General features: G+C 56.2%; 2 protein-coding genes across 2 annotated transcripts; one reads left to right on the top strand and one right to left on the bottom strand.

The window, feature by feature from the left end:
• Positions 1–776: 776 nt before the first annotated feature.
• LOC119100620 (gastrula zinc finger protein XlCGF71.1) lies at positions 777–1876 on the bottom strand. Its single transcript, XM_037223698.1, has 4 exons — positions 1720–1876; positions 1025–1451; positions 879–946; positions 777–797 (listed from the first exon to the last, which is right to left on the bottom strand). Exons 1-4 carry the CDS (start codon positions 1759–1761, stop codon positions 777–779), a joined length of 558 nt encoding a protein of 185 aa, XP_037079593.1. The 5' UTR covers positions 1762–1876.
• An 8576-nt stretch (positions 1877–10452) lies between these two features.
• Fbxo42 (F-box protein 42) lies at positions 10453–18387 on the top strand. Its single transcript, XM_037223696.1, has 11 exons — positions 10453–10533; positions 11535–11857; positions 12271–12426; positions 12917–13170; positions 14046–14221; positions 14596–14726; positions 15643–15788; positions 16201–16562; positions 17853–17903; positions 17939–17942; positions 18157–18387. The coding sequence occupies exons 2-11, from the start codon at positions 11551–11553 to the stop codon at positions 18385–18387; spliced, it is 1818 nt and encodes a 605-aa protein (XP_037079591.1). The 5' UTR covers positions 10453–10533; positions 11535–11550.
• The last annotated feature ends 2294 nt before the right edge of the window (positions 18388–20681 follow it).

Genomic DNA, 20681 nt, shown 5'->3' with positions numbered 1-20681 from the left:
TAAATCCTGCACACAAAGGCCCTGCTGATACTCAGGAGTCGTTCACAACTCAAATCAGTGGTCTGATCCGGGTCGTAGAGTAATCAACAAGTCAAAGCCATAATTCATATCATGTGCCCTTATACCTCAGCGATACAAGCACGGCAGCCAGGCTTGTTTACCGTCGCGTGTTTACACCGGCTCACACACCATGACCATGCACGTTTTAACTTCGGAAGGGGGGGGGGGGGCAACGCGGCAGGACAATATTTCACGCCCGGATACACTCGCCGCAGAGAAGCTCGGGACGCCCGCAATAAAACGAACGAGCGGCCCGGTATGCGACAAAAATAGTGCGATATCGAGTGCCAGCGCGTCAAGTCTGGCATCCGGGCTCGTACCCCGCCACCCTTGACGTAATCTTTACAACTTCTGAGAACTTCAGTCGTCTTTTTTCTTACTGTTGTTCGCGACCTCCGTCTGTGTCTGCCCAACGACTGAGACGGTTACCAGCGTTCCAATAAATACGCAATGACTCAATGCTACATGCACTTGGACCAGATCCCCACACTCGCCAGAGACGGCCGCATCAGCAACAAGACCAAATACGAGTTGACATAGCTGCAACGTTTGTAACATCCTTAGCCAGAAGCCAGTGGCTGGCCCCCAACCCGAGCTGAAGCTTCGCGTCCGCTCGCGCTGTCGCGGTCAAGATTCACAACCGAGGAAGGTCTGTGCGGTGAATTCTCTCGCGGCAGCCGGGCGCACCATCCCGCCACCGCCGGCGCCGACCCCTGTCAGTAGGAGGGCACCAGTACCTGACCGGCGGCGGCCGGCGGCCGGTCCGCCTCCGGCGCAGCCACGGCCGGCGGCTCGCTCTCGGCCGGCGCCGCCGTCACCGGCGTCACCACCTGGTAGTAGAGCGTGGACGTCGGCTCGGGCAGCACGAGCGCCGACAGGTAGGTCACTGGCAGCGGCTCGGCGGCCGCCGGCTGGCCGCAGGCGCGCGCGTGCCGCTCCAGCTCGTAGCGCCGCCGAAACGCACGGCCGCAACCGCACGTGAACTGCTTGTCGCGGTGCAGCAGCAGGTGCCGGTTCAGTCGCGAGCGCGCCACGAACGTCTGCGCGCACTCCGGGCACGCGTGCGGCCGCTCGCCAGTGTGCTGGCGCACGTGCACGGCGTGGTCCTTGCGTCGCGCGAACGCGTGGCCGCACGTGTCGCACGTGAACGGCTTGCGCGCCGAGTGCGTGCGCACGTGCTGGCGGAGGGAGGCAGCGTCGGTGAGTCGGCGGTCGCACAGCGTGCACGCGAAGCCGTCGGCAGCAGGCGCGTGCACCCGCTGGTGCGCCGTGCGCGCCGACTTGGTGCGGAATCTCTTGGGGCAGTGCGGGCACGACCAGGGCTGCTCCTTGACGTGGATCAGCATGTGCTCGACGCGGTGGCTGAACGCGCGGAATCGCTTGCCGCACGCCTGTCAACAACGCCACAGCGAGTTCGAGGACGTCGACTCTCGGCAAGCATTGCCGATAAACGAACAACAGGCACGTGACTAGCCAAACAACCTACAGAACCGCACAAGTTCCGAGCGTACGCCTTTACGTCCCAGCCGTCGGTGAAAGAAGCCACCCCACCACCCCTGATGCCTGAAGCAGACATTGTTGGATCAGAGTTCAACACACGTATCACAGCAGTAAAAATCTCAGCGAGCATCACTAATCGCCTGAGCCTGAGCAGCTTACCTCGCACTCGAAGCGCCGCTCGGCCTTGCGCGCCTGCCGCATCAGCTGCCGCCGGCGCGTGGAGGTCAGGGGCACGGCGGCCACCCGGTCATCCTGCAGTCGTACCTCCACGTCATCGACCAGCAGCAGGCTGGCGCCCTCACGCGGCGGCGGTGCCGGCGCGGCGGGCGTGGCGCGGCTGCGGCGGAACAGCTCGGCCAGCAGGGCCCGCTCCCGCTCGACCTGCGGGGCGGCACCGGCCGGTCAGGTGGACGCGTCGCCGTCAGGGAACCCCATCCGTTCTGCAGGAACAGGGGCTAAGCAGCGGGTCAGAGCGGCTTCCGGGCCAGCCCCGATGAACAGCAGAGGGCGCGGCGTCACGACACAGGCCCGCTCCAGCTGCCAGCCACCATCTGATCCGTACGGGACAGCAGGCCGGCGGGTCATCTGCCGCGACATCTGCCACGACATTGACACAACAGATCTCAACAGGTCTTACGCTCCGTGATGATGTTGCTGCCGCTTTTGGGGCGGGGGGGGGGGGGGACTGCAAAGAGACCAACGAAGAAGTGGCCATCGGCGCATTCTCTCACACGTCGGCCACTCTGCCAGACGCATCCTCACACGTCGGCCACTCTGCCAGACGCACCTTGACGCTTCGGCCACTCTGCCAGACGCATCCTCACACGTCGGCCACTCTGCCAGACGCATCCTCACACGTCGGCCACTCTGCCAGACGCATCCTCACACGTCGGCCACTCTGCCAGACGCATCCTCACACGTCGGCCACTCCGCCAGACGCATCTTGACGCTCCGGCCACTCCGCCAGACGCATCTTGACGCTCCGGCCACTCCGCCAGACGCATCTTGACGCTCCGGCCACTCCGCCAGACGCATCTTGACGCTCCGGCCACTCCGCCAAACGCATCTTGACGCTCCGGCCACTCCGCCAGACGCATCTTGACGCTCCGGCCACTCTGCCAGACGCATCCTCACGCTTCGGCCACTCTGCTAGACGCATCTTCACGCTTCGGCCACTCTGCCAGACGCATCTTCACGCTTCGGCCACTCTGCCAGACGCATCTTCACGCTTCGGCCACTGCCGACTACGTCCTCTCGCTCCCGCTACTCTCATAGACGCATCATTACACTCCCGCCACTCTCACAGACGCATCGTCACACTCCTATCCCTCCCACAGGCAAGTTATTGCACTCCCGCTACTCTCACGGGCGCATACTCCCGCTCCCGCCACACTCACAGACGCATCCTTACTCCTGCCACAACACACATAACTCGAAACGGAATAGTTAAAGGGAGTATGCCACCTTTGCTGCACTTTTCAAGCATTGTTCGATCAGACGCCTCACATTCATCGGCAATGCCAGTTTTCCTGGAAGCCTTCTGAACAGCTCAGTCTTCCGATTCGAAGTAAGCGCTACGGCGGGAGAAATGTCATTAGACTCCATCTTCACCCCAATGAAAGCGATACACTAATTCGTCAGAATGTTTTTGCAACGCATTTTACGAAAGCGCTCTATTTAGGAAAAGCATATGTAAACATGAGCTATCATCACACGAATGCAATGAAACATTATATTTTGGCCTCCGGTTCTCCCAAATAGCGTCTAGCGTAGTGGCTCTTCTCGAAACGCTTGTTGGCTTTGGGAAACATAGTATAGCATGGTCTTCAGTGACACACTGGTTCACGCTTCAACCAATGCGTTTCTCGGTAAATGACATTCATCATCTAACGCACCAACCAGAAACGTTCACTTGCACTGGTATCACTGAAGCTGGGACAGGTGCAACTTTAAAGCTCCACGGCTGCAATGGGCGGCTTTAAACAGCCCAAAGGTAGTACCTCTAGTCCGTAGCGTAACAGTCGACGACGGCCCTAAGCAGAATTCAACCGTCGTCATGACGACAGTCGCGACAAGGGCTTCGCTCTGGGGCTACCAAGAATAAAGTTTAATGTTATTGCAAGGCGTTGACAAGGTAATTTGGACCCCGAAAATAATTCAAACCGATCCTCATTATGATAAATTCATGGAGACGCAATGGCACTACCCTGTGCCACAATTACATGTAATTGGCTCTGCGGTTTGACCAGAGCATGTTTTTTAAATATGCCCGAAAGACGGGGTACTCCCATTAAAAAACCTTACTAAAAAAAAATGAGCTGCCGACGAGTCTTGAAATTGTCCTTGGAACCGTGGAATTCGCAAAAATCGCTTATGAAGTGATCAAACAGTTTTTTTGGTTCGTAATCTGAGCAAGAAAAACAACAATTCACATCACATCGCGACGTTCTCTAGCAGACAGGCTACAACGTCACGCTGCGCTCAAGATAATACCATGAGAACAAACTTGACCACGAAATATACCAGCATTATCAACACGAAAGGGGTACAACGCAGTGCTGACTATAACGCCAAAGAGAGATCGTTTCTGAAGGCAACTATTCGTGACAAAACTGAAAATCGGCCATATTGCCGAGTGTCAGCAGAAGCATACTGGGTCGAAAAGAACTAATCTCGGCCTCGTCGCAGCCGGAGCTACTGACAGGACAGGATGGAGGAGCGGGAAGGAGGGAAGCGAGAGGGAGGGAAAAAGAGAGGAGAGACGGAAAGATAGGAAGGGTGTGGAGAGAGAAAGAAAGAGGCGCAGGATATGTGTATTCTCTCACTCCCCCACTCCCCCACTCACTCACTCAACTCAACTCCTCTCTCTCTCTCTCTCTCTCTCTCTCTCTCTCCTCTCCTCTCTCTCTCTCTCTCTCTCTCTCTCTCTCTCTCTCTCGCGCTCGCGCTCGCGCTCGCGCTCGCTCTCGCTCTCGCTCTCGCTCTCGCTCTCTCTCTCTTCTTGCTAGATATCATAAGCTCAAAAGGCTCCATTTAACAATATTCCACCATTTGATAAATACGCTCCTCCATACGTTATCGTTTGAATACGTCATTAAAAGTCTCATAACATTTAGGAGTCGTCAAAGTGTCTACTAACCCATCTATCGAGACTACCCGCACAGAGATCCCTCCGAGGGATGTCGCCTGGCGCTCGGACGACGGCCCCCGTCACCTTGTGGCCAGTTAAAGTGCTGGGAGTGAGTCACCCCGTCCGCTACAGTGGCAGTCCTGATACGACCAGAACGGCAGCGACTCTGACGTCATAGACGTGTCATGACGTAATCACATGGCGGCATATTGTGTGGTGTATCTACTAAATAGTAAATGAGTTTTATCAGAAAATTTTCTGCACTTTTTTCTGTTTTTTCTTAATTTTCTGCAAGTCTTTTGTCCTAGCTTTTTGCACTTGCCCCAACAGTTAAAGGTTATATTTTCCATCATAACTGATGCTTGCTTCAGTTTGTTCAAACATGGAACATTTCCTCCCAGCTGAAGGCGCCAGTTACTCCCGGTAATGTGGACGTTGTGCTTGTATCGTGTGGTCCGTACCGTGGCCTCGAGATTGTGTAGCTGTTGCAAGCGGTCCAGGCAGGCGGAACAGACGTGGCTTCCGCGGGAATGCAGGGCCGCAGTACTGCAGCCAGTCACCGCCGACAGCTGCGGTCACACACAGGCACGCCCAGAGTCACGGGGACCGCAAAGATGGGGGAGGGGGGGGGGGTGAGGTTACCGCCGAGAGCTGCGGTCACACACAGACACACCCCGGTCACGGGGGGGGGGACCGTAAAGATAGAGGGGGGGGTGAGGTAACCGCCGAAAGCTGCGGCCACACACACATACACACAGGCATGCACGCAATCGGGCCACAGTACCAGTACAGATATGGTGGCAGCCCACACAATCAGGTCACAGTACCAGTACAGACATGGTGGCAGCCCATGCAATCAGGCCACAGTACCAGTACAGACATGGTGGCAGCCCACACAATCAGGCCACAGTACCAGTACAGACATGGTGGCAGCCCACACAATCAGGTCACAGTACCAGTACAGACATGGTGGCAGCCCACACAATCAGGCCACAGTACCAGTACAGACATGGTGGCAGCCCACACAATAGGCCGCAGTACCAGTACAGACATGGTGGCAGCCCACACAATCAGGTCACAGCACCAGTACCGATATGGTGGCAGCCCACACAATCAGGTCACAGTACCAGTACAGACATGGTGGCAGCCCACACAATCAGGTCACAGCACCAGTACAGACATGGTGGCAGCCCACACAATCAGGTCACAACACCAGTACAGACATGGTGGCAGCCCACACAACCAGGTCACAGTACCAGTACAGACATGGTGGCAGTCCACACAACCAGGCCACAGTACCAGTACATACAGGGTAGCAGCCTACACAATCAGACCACCATGCCAGTACAGGCAGTGGTAGCCAACAGCTGCAGTGACACACTGGTCATGGAGATAGTACAGATTGGTTGGTCACTGACAGGTGCAGTGACACACACCACTGTCCAGCATTCCTGCATGTGTGCACATCAAAGCTAGCTTGCAAAGCAGACAAGTCACACCTCCACCACCAGACATTAAGCTGTGGATGTCCTAAACACATCAGATTAATTCAGAATGTATGCATACCTTGCTAATGATGATATCTGAGGCTGAGGACAGCCTGGCAAACACATCCAGTTTGTCCAGGTCTGCTGGTTGGGTAACTGTCACAGCACCGCTGCAGAGCACACAGATTGGTGGCCCAGCTTCCTGAAAAACATCAACAAGCAGGGAAGTGATGAACAAATTCACAAAGAAGCTGACAAGCTGCATCAGCACAAAGATAGCAGAAAACATGGCATGGTTTGCAAGGATAAGACTCAAGGGAAAGGTTGGGTGGTACACATTTTAAATAATCATGAGAGCAGGATCCTATTGACACTTTCTGAGAGACCTACTGCTTGATAACAATCTCAAAATGGCCAAAACAAATGCCTACCAAGATAGGACTAATTGATACCTTTAGAGCAGTTTAGTAGCCATCAATAAAATGATACCAGAGCATACACATACTACTGACAACTGCTAGCACATAAATCCCCATCCTTGAAGACTGGCCACTTCATCTGCCCAGCCCTGGCACAACACCCTGGCATGGGACACTACAGAGGCACACCTAGACAAGGATGCACAGAATACAGGCACATTTATTCATCCAGAGCATGCTAAAGCAGGGCAAGGAAGGAAATGCAAATGCCATGTCACTAAGATCAGCAAATAGCTGTAATGAGCAGCAATTTCATATGAGCAGATTTCAGTTCACTAGTAGTGACAAACCAAAGCTTTTAAAGCAGAAGCCACTGACTGGTGCTTACCTGTGTAGATGATGCATCATAGCTGTCTCTGTGTGGATGACAATCAGCTGAATTATCTTTCAATGCTGGTGCACTGGTAACCTCAACTTCAGACATCTTTGGGTATCATGCCTTTGAAAAAATCGAATTTCATATTGCAACACAGTGTACTGAAACTGAGCCTGGAAATAATTAAGCTACAAGAATGCTTAAGTGGTAGGCACAGGGTGCTTTTCAATCTCCACCTCAATGGTATGAACCTAAGGCCACCGATCAGAGCAAATTCTGCCATGGAACTTCGGTACCACCGGAGTAGGCCTTGCACTTGCTAAAACAGGCTAAACAAAAGACATTCATCGAGCAAATCATGGAATAATAGTATAATTCGACGCACTAGGTTTTCAGGCATACATCGAGCACATTTGGTGTGATCTAGGCGCTAAATAATGTGGTTAACAAATGGGAATTTCCCCGCACCTATCACCGACGTACACTCATCATCACCTGGCGTCAACACGAAACTGATGTGCGGTTGTCAGCTGATTATGCGATGCTAGTGAAAATGGCAAATGGCACTTCTGGTTGATTGTACGGGCAGCTGATGACGTCACAAAATTACAGCTAACAAACTACGGTGCGGCGGTGTGGTGGTAGTCGCATGCAAGGCGGTTACATGAGCATTTAGGCCTTGGATTCCATGATGGCACCTGCCCGCTTCTTGTCACACATGCGGTCATGAGGACCGAAAGGAACCGGGGGAGACAGAACTGGACTGCACATAACCGGACGGAATCGGATCGGACCGAACGGAATCAGATGGAATACCATGAAGCAAGACGGGGCCGGACGGGACCATTTCAGACCAAACCAGAAGGGACCAGGAATGACCAGACCGGACGGGACTGCATGAAACCGGGCGAAATCTGATGAAATCAGACGGAACCACATGGAACTAAACAGGACTAGAGAAGATCAGATGGTACCGGGCGTGAACGGAACCGAACGGAACGCAATGAAGCAAGATGGGACCGGACGGGACCAAACAGAATCAAACGGGACCGTACGGAATCAAACCAAACGGGACTGGATGGAGTTGGATGAGATCTTATGGGGTCGTACGACACGGGACGTGACCGAATAGAGCCAAACGGAATAGAGGCCAGAACTGAACAAGACGGGGCCGGACCGGACCGAAGCACCTAGCCAAACCGGACGGAACCGGACAGAGCCAGACCGAACCAGACGTGAACGGACAGTATCACATGGAATCGGGAGGCACCGCACATGACCGAATGGAGCGGGGCGACACGGAACTGGACCAGACTGAACAGGATGGAATGCGATGAGACCAGTGGACCGGATGAAATCAGATGTGACTATACGGAATTGGAAGGTGCTGAGTGGAAATGGACGAGACTGATGGGCTTGGATAGAAAGCATAGGCGTAAGAACGTTTCAGAAAGCGGGGCGGGGCCAAGCTCAGGGTGTACTTCAGGAACTTTTTCTGGAAAGCGAGCCCGATGACCGGAGGGGGGGGGATGGAGGTTGTTATCGCTCTTCATTCAAATGTCATGGCTGCTGCGCTAGATATGTATCTAAAGCTGTTTCTCACTGGTGCACAATCTTGCCTATTGGACTTATCTGTCATTTGGCTAATAAGGCTATCCAGTTTCTCTATTTAACATTGTCTTTCCTGGGGAGACGAAATTCCACGAGAGGGTAGGCATTTTGGGTCATTGAGGAAGCATCTGCCTCCACAGTGTAGATGCCAAAATACGGCCCGGATATAGGCTGGTGGAAATTTTGAAAGTGGATCGATGGCTCACAGTGTGACGGATTTTCCATGCACCTTCATCTTGCTGTCTGCTTTTCAAAAGGTAAGACTTGTCGCAACATTTTAGGCTGAAACAAATTCTGGAGCTTGAAACTGCAAGAAACAATGACAAAAGACATAAAAAGTATCCTCAAACGCTTCATGACATCATATCTTACATTTAGAAGGCAATCTGAGCGCACATTTCACGTGTACAATTTTTCGACTGATGAAAAGAACGGATTGGCCCTTAAAGTACCGCGAAGTGGGGCTGGAATCTGGTGGTTGAACTGGGAGAGTGAAGGCAGAATCTCTATTTCTCGTGCTTTTGCAGCTATTTATCTATCCAGAAGACAGATTAACCCGACGCCCGCTGTCTGGCGGCACTTACAGCTGCCGAAACTTTTCGGTTTTACGGAAGCTGCAACCCGGACCATCCTTGTCCTTGTTCTCGAGGTTGCGGGCGCGCATGTTCAAGCCTCCTGTTGTAATTTGTTTCAAAATACGTTCTGAAAAAATGAACGTTCTCAGGAAAATATGGCATGAACTCGTTCGTCTTCTAAGCTCATTTCGTCCCACCCTACTCAACAATGAGACACCCATCTACTCAACAAGAATGAGATCCCTTATTTCATTACGGGCAAGGGCCTCTTGAGTAGAGCACCAGGGGTACATTACCGTTTCCGGTCAAGGGCTGAAGGGTCATTCCGTCCCATCGCAAAGTGTCTTCTGGCTATCATTCTGGTGGCACGGGGCAGGATCTCCTGGTCGATCCGGAGACCATTAGAAGGATATATCATATCACGTTGTTCCCATTCCTGACACGGAAGGCCTTATGATCCGCGCAGTTGGCCGCGGATCAGCACAGGAACCGTCATTGACGCAACAACATCCCTGACCACTGCAGGTGGTCCGATGGTTGACACATAGACTCCAGTTCCGTGTTTTTTGTGTTCCTCAGAGATATTGATTCTCTCTGACTGTAGATTGCAGACGAAATAAAATTCCTAATTTGTTTTAACATGGCTATCCCATGTTCGTCTTAAAATGCTCAAGATCCTGTCAGAGCTGATCACTGATAGGACAGCTACGTAATATGGTCTTGAACATGCGAGCTCGCAAGCCATAGCAAGAACAGCCTCGATGTCCGGCGTTGCGGTCTCCAGGCCGTGCTGCGTCGATCTTTGATGGCTGGTGAACTAGGTAAATCGGCATGCATGTTTAATGTAGTGCAAAAGTAAGCCAAATGCAACCTTAATCTGAAAAGTGGAGGGGGCAGTTCACATTGCTGCCTCCCACCTTGAACAGTGTGTGGGGGGGGGGGGCATGACCCGCTGTCCCCCCCCCCCCCCCACCTGTTCCTACGTCCATGATGGAAAGGGATGAGACCCTGGACCGGGCAGGACTAGATGGAGCCTGAAGGGACCTAACCATGCAGGACTTGGCACGATGAAACAGGATCGGAAGGCAAGGAACGTATCTAAAAGGAGTAGAAAGAGACAGAACGGGGCCTGGCGGGATCAGACCGAGCCCGTCTGGTCCCACCCATTTCCGCCCGTTCCCGTACGGCCCTGCGCGGTTCCATCGGTTTTTGGTTTTGTGACGTCATCGTACAATCAGCTGAAGGCATTTGTGCTATATTTTGCTGTTTTAGTCAGCTGGCGGATACGCCGCAGGTTAGACGTTGGTTGATGCACAAGCGAAATATAGCCTTGCAAGTGGTTGAGAAGGGGGAGGTGGCGGACGATTTACAGCCAGTATGCAGAGCATATAATTCAAGAAGGTGCCATAAGTATTCAGAAATGTCTTTTGTATCTGGCTCGTCAATATTGCATGGGCTTAATGATCAGTACAGTTCATTCAAACTCCTTGGAAGTATCAGGCCTACGTTGGGAATGCCCAAAAACTTGTGATGCCATTTCTCGGAAATCGTCCACCAATAAAACAGGCCTCCCTGGAGCAAAGAGAAGACAGAATAAATTTTTAGACATTTAGGTTTGTTACCTAAGTGCAATTTCATGGAAATGCATTTGGAATGCTGTAATGCAACTGACTTGGGGGATGTAAACTTGGCCAGTTTATTCAGTCATGTTTCTGTGAAATGCTTTGGCTGTGTTCACTTTGTTTGCCATGGAAGGGATGCATTTTTAAAAAAGATGGTGAGGTCACACCCCAAGCAAGGGATAGATTTTTAATGAGGGTGTTGTCATTGGTATTTGCTATCATTGTGTGTTGCCATGATTGCCACAGCAACCAGAATTAAGCTATCTGAGATTCTTCTGGAGCCTGCAAGTGCTATGCAACCAACTCACATTTTGGTTTGGTGATAAGAAGCTCTAGGCCAGATATATATTTGTTTATGAGGCCCTTATAGACATGCTCTGCAACCATGACAAAGTTTTAGGTGGAATAGTGGCAGTGCCCTGCTCCATTTAATATGGTCTTGGAGGAATCAGTGACATAAAGCCATCAAAGGGGTTGCTGTAACAAACTTACATCAGCCTTGCAGTAGTGATCTATCCATTGAAAGGATGATTAAAGTGTGTTATATGGTTTTTAGCCATCAGAGTTCACTGGATGAGTTTAAACATACCTCTCCCACCCATTAGATTTGCCAGCTGAACCACCAACCTAAGCTTAATAGAAAGTGCTTTCAAACTTCTTCATGCAAAAATATTTGGGGCTAGTCCATTTTGTTGGATGGGCATGGTATGTAAGGACTGTTCCTGCTGAATCCAACCATTTCCATCATTTCCAGATATGAGGAGATCAGCATGAATGACAAAAACGTCAACTCTGCTGGTGCCCAACCAATGACCAGCATGGAAGACATAGTGTCTGGACCCAGCATGGACAACACCCCACAAACAGAAGAGGGGCAGCTGCCCAGCATGTCTGATGCAGCGCCTGACACCTCGCCCTGCGACACGGACTCAGACCACGACGAGCCGTGGCAGGGGGGCAGGTCCACTGGCGACCTACCTGACGAGATCCTGGATCACCTGCTGACATTCGTGCTGCCTTACGACGACATGCGGAGCTGCAGGCTGGTGTCGCGCCGCTGGCTGCACGCCGTCAGACGTGAGGGCCAGACGGGGAAATGAACGGTGGAGCGTCCAGACCAGACCAGCCAGCGGCGGTGACGTGTCTTTCGCCCTTGTCACTGAGTGTGGTTGATTTTAAGGTTCATGTGAGGTTGTGGCCCATGTTGCGCCTTGGCTGAGGTGCCACAGTTGATCATTATTAATGATGCTTTGGCAGTTGCATATGGAATTCTTTTTGCAGTTCCGGTCCTTTTATTGCAGTGTGCCTATACAACATAACCTTTTTATTGCAGTTTAGTCATAACCTTTTTACTGCTGTTTTACTGCAGTTTTTACTTTCAACAGACCGTTTTTCAAAGTACGTTTTGGATGAACCTTCTGATGTTCCCTAACAATCATCAGACTCATCACAGTTCTGTCACCATGGCCTGTCCTGTGTGCTGGGCGCAGGTGTGGAGATCAAGCTGCGCCGCCTGCTGACTCGCAGTCTGGATGAGCTGTCCGTGGCCTGGTTCCACTACGACACGCCGCCGCCGGTGCCGGGCTCGCCGATCGCCCCGCACCGCGTCATCACGAAACGTTGCGCTCACTCCGCCGCCATGCTCGGTGGGTGTTGCCGCTGTCTGTTTGTGTGGCGGGTGGTGCCATGCCCTTCTGAAGCGTGGTTGGTGCTGGAGAGGATCGCTCTGTTTCGAGTTCTGCTCTTATTTGTAGCAGTTGTGAGACCATGTGCTTGCACGCCAAAGCTTGTTATCTTCGCAGTGCGACATTACGACCAGACACACCAGGGATGGGGCGTGAGCCTGGCTCTGACGTTGCTCCCTGTCACCAGGGATGGGGCGTGAGCCTGACTCTGATGTTGCTCCCTGTCACCAGGGATGGGGTGTGAGTCTGGCTCTGATGCTGCTCCCCGTCACCAGGGATGGGGCGTGAGTCTAGCTCTGACGCTGCTCCCTGTCACCAGGGATGGGGTGTGAGTCTGGCTCTGACGCTGCTCCCTGTCACCAGGGATGGGATGTGAGTCTGGCTCTGACGCTGTTCCCTGTCGCCAGGGATGGGGTGTGAGTCTGGCTCTGATGCTGTTCCCTGTCACCAGATGGGCGGATGTACGTCTTCGGCGGCTGCAGCTCGCGCATGACTTCGTTCAACGACCTCTGGTGGCTGGAGCTGGGCGGCCTGGAGTGGCGGCGTCCCCCGGCCGTCGGCTCGTACCCCAGCCCCAAGGCCTACGCCTCGCTGGTCACCTACGGCGACCGGCTGGTGCTATTCGGTGGCTGGAGTCAGGCGGCACCCTACCCGCTGCACCAGTCCTGGAAGCTGTTCGACGAGCTGCACGTATATCACACCAAGGTGTGTGGCGTCGGCTGGACTGAGCCCGGAGGCGGCCCTGGCTCGTGCCGCGTCTGGAATCGTGCCTGCCGTCTCTGGAAGTGGTCTGTAGCGCGGTTTTGGTTTACTATGTCTGGCTGTGGTGCATTTTCGTCGTGTCGTGGAGAGCTCACCATGCCGTGGGGATGATACGACATTTTAGGGTTGACCGTTGACGTCTTTTATCAATGGGGGAGGGGGGAGGAATGGGCAGCTAGGACTGTTGCCGTTCACATGGTTCCAGGTAGTCCATGGGACATTCTTTCATGTGTAGTGCAATAAGAGTTTAAATAGTTAAGTTAAATAGTAAATAGTTCCACGGTGGTCGTATATTTTATAGATTCAATAAGCTGTGTCGCTGAGACAAGGCACGCAGCCTCGCTTCGTCGCCCCAGAACTATACAGCGACCCTACTATAAACCACAGGGGTGTACAGTCACCTTCAGGCAGCAGCCAGAGTGGGATGTAGTGGGGTGTACAGTGATCTTCCCTGGTCCGGGCGGCAGGAGTGTCGCTGGGGTTGTACGGTGACACTTACTGCCTCCTGCTGGAGGGGATATCGCTGGGAGGAGGTTACGGTGACCTTCCCTGCCCCCTGCCGGAGGGGATATCGCTGGGAGGAGGTTACGGTGACCTTCCCTGCCCCCTGCCGGAGGGGATATCGCTGGAAGGTGTACGATGGCCTTCCTTGCCCCGGCCAGCAGGAGTGTTGCTGGAGGATGTGTGCGGTGACATTCCTTTCCCCCGGCCGGCAGGAGTGTCGCTGGGAGGAGGTGTGCAGTGATGTTCCTTGCCCCGGCCGGCAGGAGCATCACTGGAGGATGTGTGCGGTGACATTCCTTTCCCCCGGCCGGCAGGAGTGTCGCTGGGAGGAGGTGCGTGGAGTGACGTCCAGCGTGCCCGAGACCGGCCTGCCGGGCACCGTCTGCTCGGCGCGCTGGCCACCTAAGATGGCGCGGCACGCAGCTTCGGTGCACGGCCACCAGATGGTGGTGGTGGGCGGCCTGCACAGCCACAGCAGCCGGTTTGCGCCGTGAGTCGACACGACGCCGCCGAAGCGGGACTTGGCAGCACGCGGTGGGCGGCGGGTTACCTCCGGCCACGTGCCGGTGGTCCGCAGGTCCCAGCTCTGAGGCTCGTCTCCGGTCGTCGCCGCCAGGCTGGTGTCGTTCAGACCCGTTAACAGTTCCGTTTCACCGCCCCTTGTGCCGGTGATGTCGCAAGCCTAGCGAGGAGTCCGTGTCTGGTTTTGTATGTCGTGGCCCGTGTGTGCACTGTCCACTGAGGCGGGTCGCGTGATGTGGGTGTAGTGTCGGCCCGAGCTGGACCCGATGGCGTCGTACACAGCCGTGTCATCGACGCACACGTCCCGCGTGACCGTCACAGCCGGCTGCGCCTCCCATGCAGGAGCAACGACGTGTGGGTGTTCGACTTCGTGACGGAGGAGTGGCGTCAGCAGCGGTGTAGCGTGCCGGCGCCGGAGCCGCGCTACGGCCACTCCCAGCTGGTGCTGGACGACAGGCACCTGCTGCTGCTCGGTGAGGGGCCGCTCTGGGGGCGGGGGGGGGGGGGGGCACGGGTACCGGGGACTCGGGGAAGGGTCGCTGTCGGGCGGGGCGGCTCGGGTGCCGGGGACTCGGGGAAGGGTCGCTGTCGGGCGGGGCGGCTCGGGTGCGGGGGCAACGAGCACTGAACGGCGACGCCAACGGTGAACGGTAGCCGGAGACCATGTTCGGGTTGAAGGGAATGCTCCACATTTGAAGATATTAAAGTAAGCATCAGATGCGATGGAACAAGCTTACTGACAACCGTGCTTACTCGTTAATTGACAGAGACTGCACTGGACAATACAATTTTCCTATTAAGTAAACACGCTCCTCAATGTGGCATTGTGTGATTCCGTCATCGTGCCTTGCACCATCTTTGTTGAGAGTCCATTGACGGCTGTTATGTCAGGAAATCGTGCTCACGGTCGTCAGATACGACCAACTCGACAATTCTATTTTTCTCGGCCTTATTCGCCGCACTGGCAATGGAATAGCAGGATTTGGACGGCGTTATGATGGTCCTGTGGATGCGTGGGTGGCCTTTAAGTACATCTTCGCGGACGTATAGTTCAGAAAGTAGAGGGGTTTAGGTCTTAAAATGAGCGTGGCCGTGAACTGCTACGGAAAGTCTCCAACATGTCCTGTTCAGTTCGAAAACCCATTTAAATGTGGAACACTCCCTTCAAGGAACGATTGCCGCGACAACCAGATGAACCAGGGGACCCTTTGAAAGCGAGGAACGGCGGCTGCTTAGTTGGTACCGGAGGAAAGAAACTGGAAACCTGTCATCCGCGCGGGTTTTCACCCTGCGCGATGTGGCTGGTAGGCACGCTCCTGATCGCTCGCTGCATGGTGGCGCAGCCTGCCGCCGAGCGCGGCTATTCTCAGTTCGCGCGTTTGCCATCAGGCGGCTGCGTCGGCCCGAACCAGCTTCGTCAGGACGCCTGGCTGCTGGAGCTTGGCGCGCCGTCCGCCGAGTGGCGCTGGCGTCAGCTGACCGTGGAGGGCATCGAGAACGCGCCGCTGCAGCTCTGGTGCCACCCGGCCTGCCTGGTCCGTCCGTGAATTTGTCGCTGGTCGTGCTGGTTGCGCAGACTCAATGGGCTGAGCACGGGTCCTCTGTTTGCTTTTCAGCGATAAGTGGGAGTTAGAGTCCCCTACAAGTGCCTCTTTATCTCGTTGGTTGCTGCTATGGTTTACCTCATGCTTGACCACTGTCGCCTGGTCCACTGATGCGCCGATTGTCACGCCATGATGGGGCGTCCCCCTCGCTTGCGCCGTGTCGCCCGCGTTAGACTGGCAACATATGACTGATGGTTGCGCAGATCAACAGATCCGGCTTATCAGCGAATCAACACCAGGGAACGTTGTCGCCTGTAGCGAGTGCCCCCCCCCCCCCCCGGAATGGTGACACCATGGCCTACTGGGTGCAGGTGTCACCCAACTGGCGTCGTTCGCTTCCCAGGTGGGCAGGAAGGTGGTGGTGCTGGGCCGGTGTCGCGGCGAGTCGACCGCTCTCTCCTCGCCAACGCAGACCGCCCGGGGCCACGGACACCCGGCGCAAGGCAACGCCCACCCCGGGCAGGGAAACGCCCACCACGGGCACGGAAACGCCAACCCGGCGCAAGGCAACGTCCACCCCGGGCAGGGAAACGCCCACCCCGGACAGGGCAACCCCCACCACGGACAGGGAAACGCCCACCCCGGGCACGGAAACGCCATTCCGGCGCAAGGCAATGTCCACCAGGGCCAGGAAAACGCCATTCCGGCTCAAGGCAACGTGCACCTGGCGCAAGGAAGCGTCCATGCAGCGCCGGCCCTGCACGGGTGAGTGGTGGCGCGGACTTGGACCGTCGCATACGCTGCGTCGGCTGGCAATTACCGGTTGAGTGTTGGGTATGTTGTGTTTCGATAAGAGCATCTGTGACGCTTGAGAAATCATATTAGCGTACGTATTATCGTGTCGGGTATTTCGGGATATCGTATTAGCGTACGTATTATCGTGTCGTGTATTTCGGGGTATCGTATGAGTGACTGCGGACAATATCCGTGCAGGGGCGCAGTCAGAATTTAGACGAGGGGGGGGGGGTGGGCTACCTTGATTTCCGATTGAGAGGCCACAGGCACCGCACGATTTCCAGTTCCATTAGGGGTAATTCGCACTGCGAACAGACTAACACACCCTATAAACGCTGCTAAGTACGGTGCCCAGCCTGCGCATCAATGGGCCGTCGTCGCCTTGCCCTGGTGGCTTTATCAGTTGTTTCACCTAAATTATGGCTGGTGGTCTCTGCATGATGCTACCCATGGTGGTGTCTTCGAGATTCCAAACCAAAATGGTTATTCAGTAGCGTCGTGGTGAAATACTGCGCTTGAACCTGACGAGGGGGGAAGGGGCTAAAGCGACATGAGACCCCTCTTGGCTGCGCGACTGGCTTCGTGGGCAGTGTTATCTTCTGAATAATGGCTGTGCTGCTGCGTAGATAAGGTCGTTGGCGGACATTTTGCGATTAGTCAGGCCATGAGCGGCATACTGCGCTAAACGAGCACTCTCCGTCGTGAAGATGGGCTGCCGGCTTCCGACGCGCAGAAAATAATGTTTTTCACTGTCGTACTCCTCAGGGAAAAGCTAGGAGAATGGAGATAAAGATGCGTTGATATTTTGGCAACGTGCCTTCATTGAAACGAATAGCAGAAGCGAATTCAAAATTGCCGGCCGTTCATCGTACTTGACGCTTCAGTTTTTTTTTGGGGGGGGGGGGGAAACAGCGAGTCACAGTTTTTACAGAACACCAACATTCAGGGGATTAAACAGGGAGCACTGGGCAGCCATTACTACCATATTGTGCATATCTAGCTAAGAGAATACGCGAAAAACGCGTGTACATGCAAACGCATGTACGTATTTTTAACGCATCTGTTTCTCCTTTGGCCTGGTCTGTCTCCGAGGAATAAGGCTATTAGTACTGTCTTATTTATGTGCATATTGTTTCGCGCAAATGCACTTAACAGCTTACGTAATGTTTTTCATCGTCTCAAGGTTTTAGAAGCTGTGAGTGTTTCTTTCGTGCTGGCTCGGTCTCATTTCTGAATGCCTGGCCTCCCGTTTGCCGACAGCGAGCGTCGCGTGCCTCCGCCGCGACCGGCCGCGCATTCGGCCGGGCCCGAGACCGGCCAGCTGACGCGACGCGCGCCGCCGCCAGCCGAGCGCGGCGCGCCACGCCCCTCGGTGCGCCCGAACGCGCGCGGCAGTCGCGACCTGCGCCTGGCCGGCCTGCGGCGCATGGAGGCGCGGCTGGAGGCGGCCGCGGCCGAGCGGGCGGCGCCGCGGCCGCGACCTCGCTGCCGCGCCGCGCTCGCCGCCGGCTACCGGCTGGTGGCGCCCGTCGGCCGCCGCCCGCTCGCCCTGCACGTGCTGGAGGTGGCGGCGGCCGTGTCGGCTGGTACCGTGCGCTGGCGCCACTGCGCCCGCCCCGACGGCCCCGACGAGCGGAACTTCTACTCGCTGGTGGCGGCGCGTGGCGAGCTGGTGATGTTCGGTGGTATTGTGACCCCGCCGCGCTCCACGGAGCCCGCCGCCGACGCCGCCCACGAGAATGCCGTCTTCAACGCACTCAGCTTTATCGCCATCCCTTGTGAGCTGTTCGGCTGAGGGGACGTGGGCTGGAGAGGCTCGGCGGGGTTTCACGGCTTCCTCTGCTGCTGTGCTTATGTTTGGCCGCCGTCTTTAGCGGCCCGCGGCCTGTCGCGCTTACAGCGGACTTGTGTGAGGGCAAAGATCGTCTGCTTGTTCAGGGTGGCCATAGGTGACAGGCTGTTCACGGTAGGCAGCTGGCGCTGGCAGCGCGTAGTGAAGACGTAAGCAGATGGCTCGCTGGGGGAAATGCCGGTGCTGTTAGAGCCGCAGTGCTGGTTTCATGTGGTCTGGGTGTGGGCCCCGGCCGCCGCGCCCGGCGGGGTGTGTGCTGCACCATCAGCCCCACAGGCCCGCAATACTGAGTGACTGGCCGGCGACGGTATGCTTCGCCATGAGTTCCGGGAAGTACTGCCTGGCGGCCTGGTGATGTGACGGCGCGAGTGAGGCAGCTGCGGCCGATCCGCGGCGGGGTGGGGTGCGACGACGCGTCGTGACGCCGCTGTGGGCTGTGTCCCGGCTCGTGACGGCCCCACCTGGCGTCGGGGAGGGGCGTCAGCGACCCCGCGGTCTGCGCCGCACGGCTTTGGCGGCTGTTCATATCACTGCGTGGTCGCGTGGCTGTGCGCTGGTGGACCTGTGATAGGCACTGTCGTCGGAGCAGTGCCTCTAAAACCGCACTTGAACTGCTAGATATGCAGCAATGACTTCAACGTCCTTGTTTGTGATTGGACGCGGCGGCGTGACCTCTGATACCCACGCTACCAGTGCGAGTAATGGGACAGCGACACGGGCCGCGATCAAAGGTCGCGCTCAGTGACGGCGTCACACCCCACCGGCTGTTGTTTGCACTTCGGTGTGTCCCAACGCGACCTCGGTTGACGTGGCTGTGTTGGGTCGCCACGTGCACGGCGCCCCTGCTGCCCCACATGATGAAGCTGGTCCGGTTTTCGACCGGTATTTTGCTCTCATATGTTCACATGCAGGGTACATACCCTCGTGCGTTGCTTCTGTTTATTCTTCCTATCTGATAATAACCACTTCTGGATTTCAAACACAAACAACTTGCAAACACCCTACACAGATACATGACATCTGGCCTAGCTCATAATGCACGTCCCTGCGGGCTCTATCAATAAGCCAAGGAAAACAGCCTCTCTAAAGACTGGCGCCACCGTTGCCCCGTCGGGCGGCGCAGCGATGCTACCGAACGGCACAGCCCACTCATAACACTAGCAGCGCCGCTGCCGGCCGCCGACGCGCGGGGCCGGCGCCGGACGACAGACGTGGGGGGAGGGGGTCAGACGGCAAACTCCAAACCCACCATCCGACAGGCTGTCTTCGCTACCATACCCGCCTACAGATAAAACTTCATATGGGGTTGAGGCCGGGCCCAGTCTGTGCAACGCGGCTCTGACCTGGCACGTCACCCTGGTAGCGGCGGTACCTGGCGACGCCCCCCCCCCCCCCCCCCCACTCCGCGGCGACGGCGGTCGTGGCGTGGCTGGCCGCGCAGGGGCGCGCACGAGTCCGGCGCTTTGTACACTGTCGCCAGAGCCGATATGTGGGAGTCCAGTGATCTATACGTATCGAGGCAGGGCGGGGCGGGCGGACCGCGCGCGGCGGCGGTCCGCTCCCCGGCGGACGAGCGCTGCATCACAGCCCGTGCGACCGGCGGCGCTGCCGGCCGCTATTTGATTGGCGCGAACCCTGCCGATTGGCCGGTGGCAGGAACACCTGCAGCAGAGGGCGCGTGACGTCACGCAGCGTCCCCTGCGCCCGCAATGGCACACCAGAACCGCACACAACTGCCCCTCAGAGTGAATACTGTTCGTGAACAGTATGATGACGTTGAATGACTGACAACTTCATCGGACGTGGTGAAATATAGACGTCGCGAGGCATGCGACACCAAGTGTATGTCCCAAGTCAGACCTCAATGCTCGACGGAGATCGAAAGCACACTGGTCAGGCGTCGTCACCGCGGGCCCACCCGGTCCTCACATTCGCGTCCTCACCCGGTCCACCCGTACCCGTATAGGAGCTGTAGCCGACCGGTGGGAAGGAGAGTCCGACGGGCAGCCCCGGCCGCGGCGGCGTCGACAGCGGGCTGCCGGGCGAGCCGGCCGGCGCACCGCCCGCCGTCGAGCTGGGCGTGCTCCGGGCCCGCTCCTGCAGCTCCAGCAGCTTGTGCGCCGGCGAGAGGAAGGGCGCGGCGCGGTGCGCCAGCACCTCGCCGGCGCGCGAGGCGGCCACGTAGGCCGCGGCTCGGCTCAGGTCCTCGGGCGCGGCCGGCGGCGGCGCCGCTGAGC

Source organism: Pollicipes pollicipes, unplaced genomic scaffold, assembly GCF_011947565.3.
Source record: "Pollicipes pollicipes isolate AB1234 unplaced genomic scaffold, Ppol_2.1 Scaffold_4881;HRSCAF=5763_pilon_pilon_pilon, whole genome shotgun sequence".
NCBI classification, from domain to species: Eukaryota; Metazoa; Arthropoda; class Thecostraca; order Pollicipedomorpha; family Pollicipedidae; genus Pollicipes; species Pollicipes pollicipes.
Note: the sequence above shows the minus strand (reverse complement) of the source record. Positions and strands in the feature narration are given on the sequence as shown.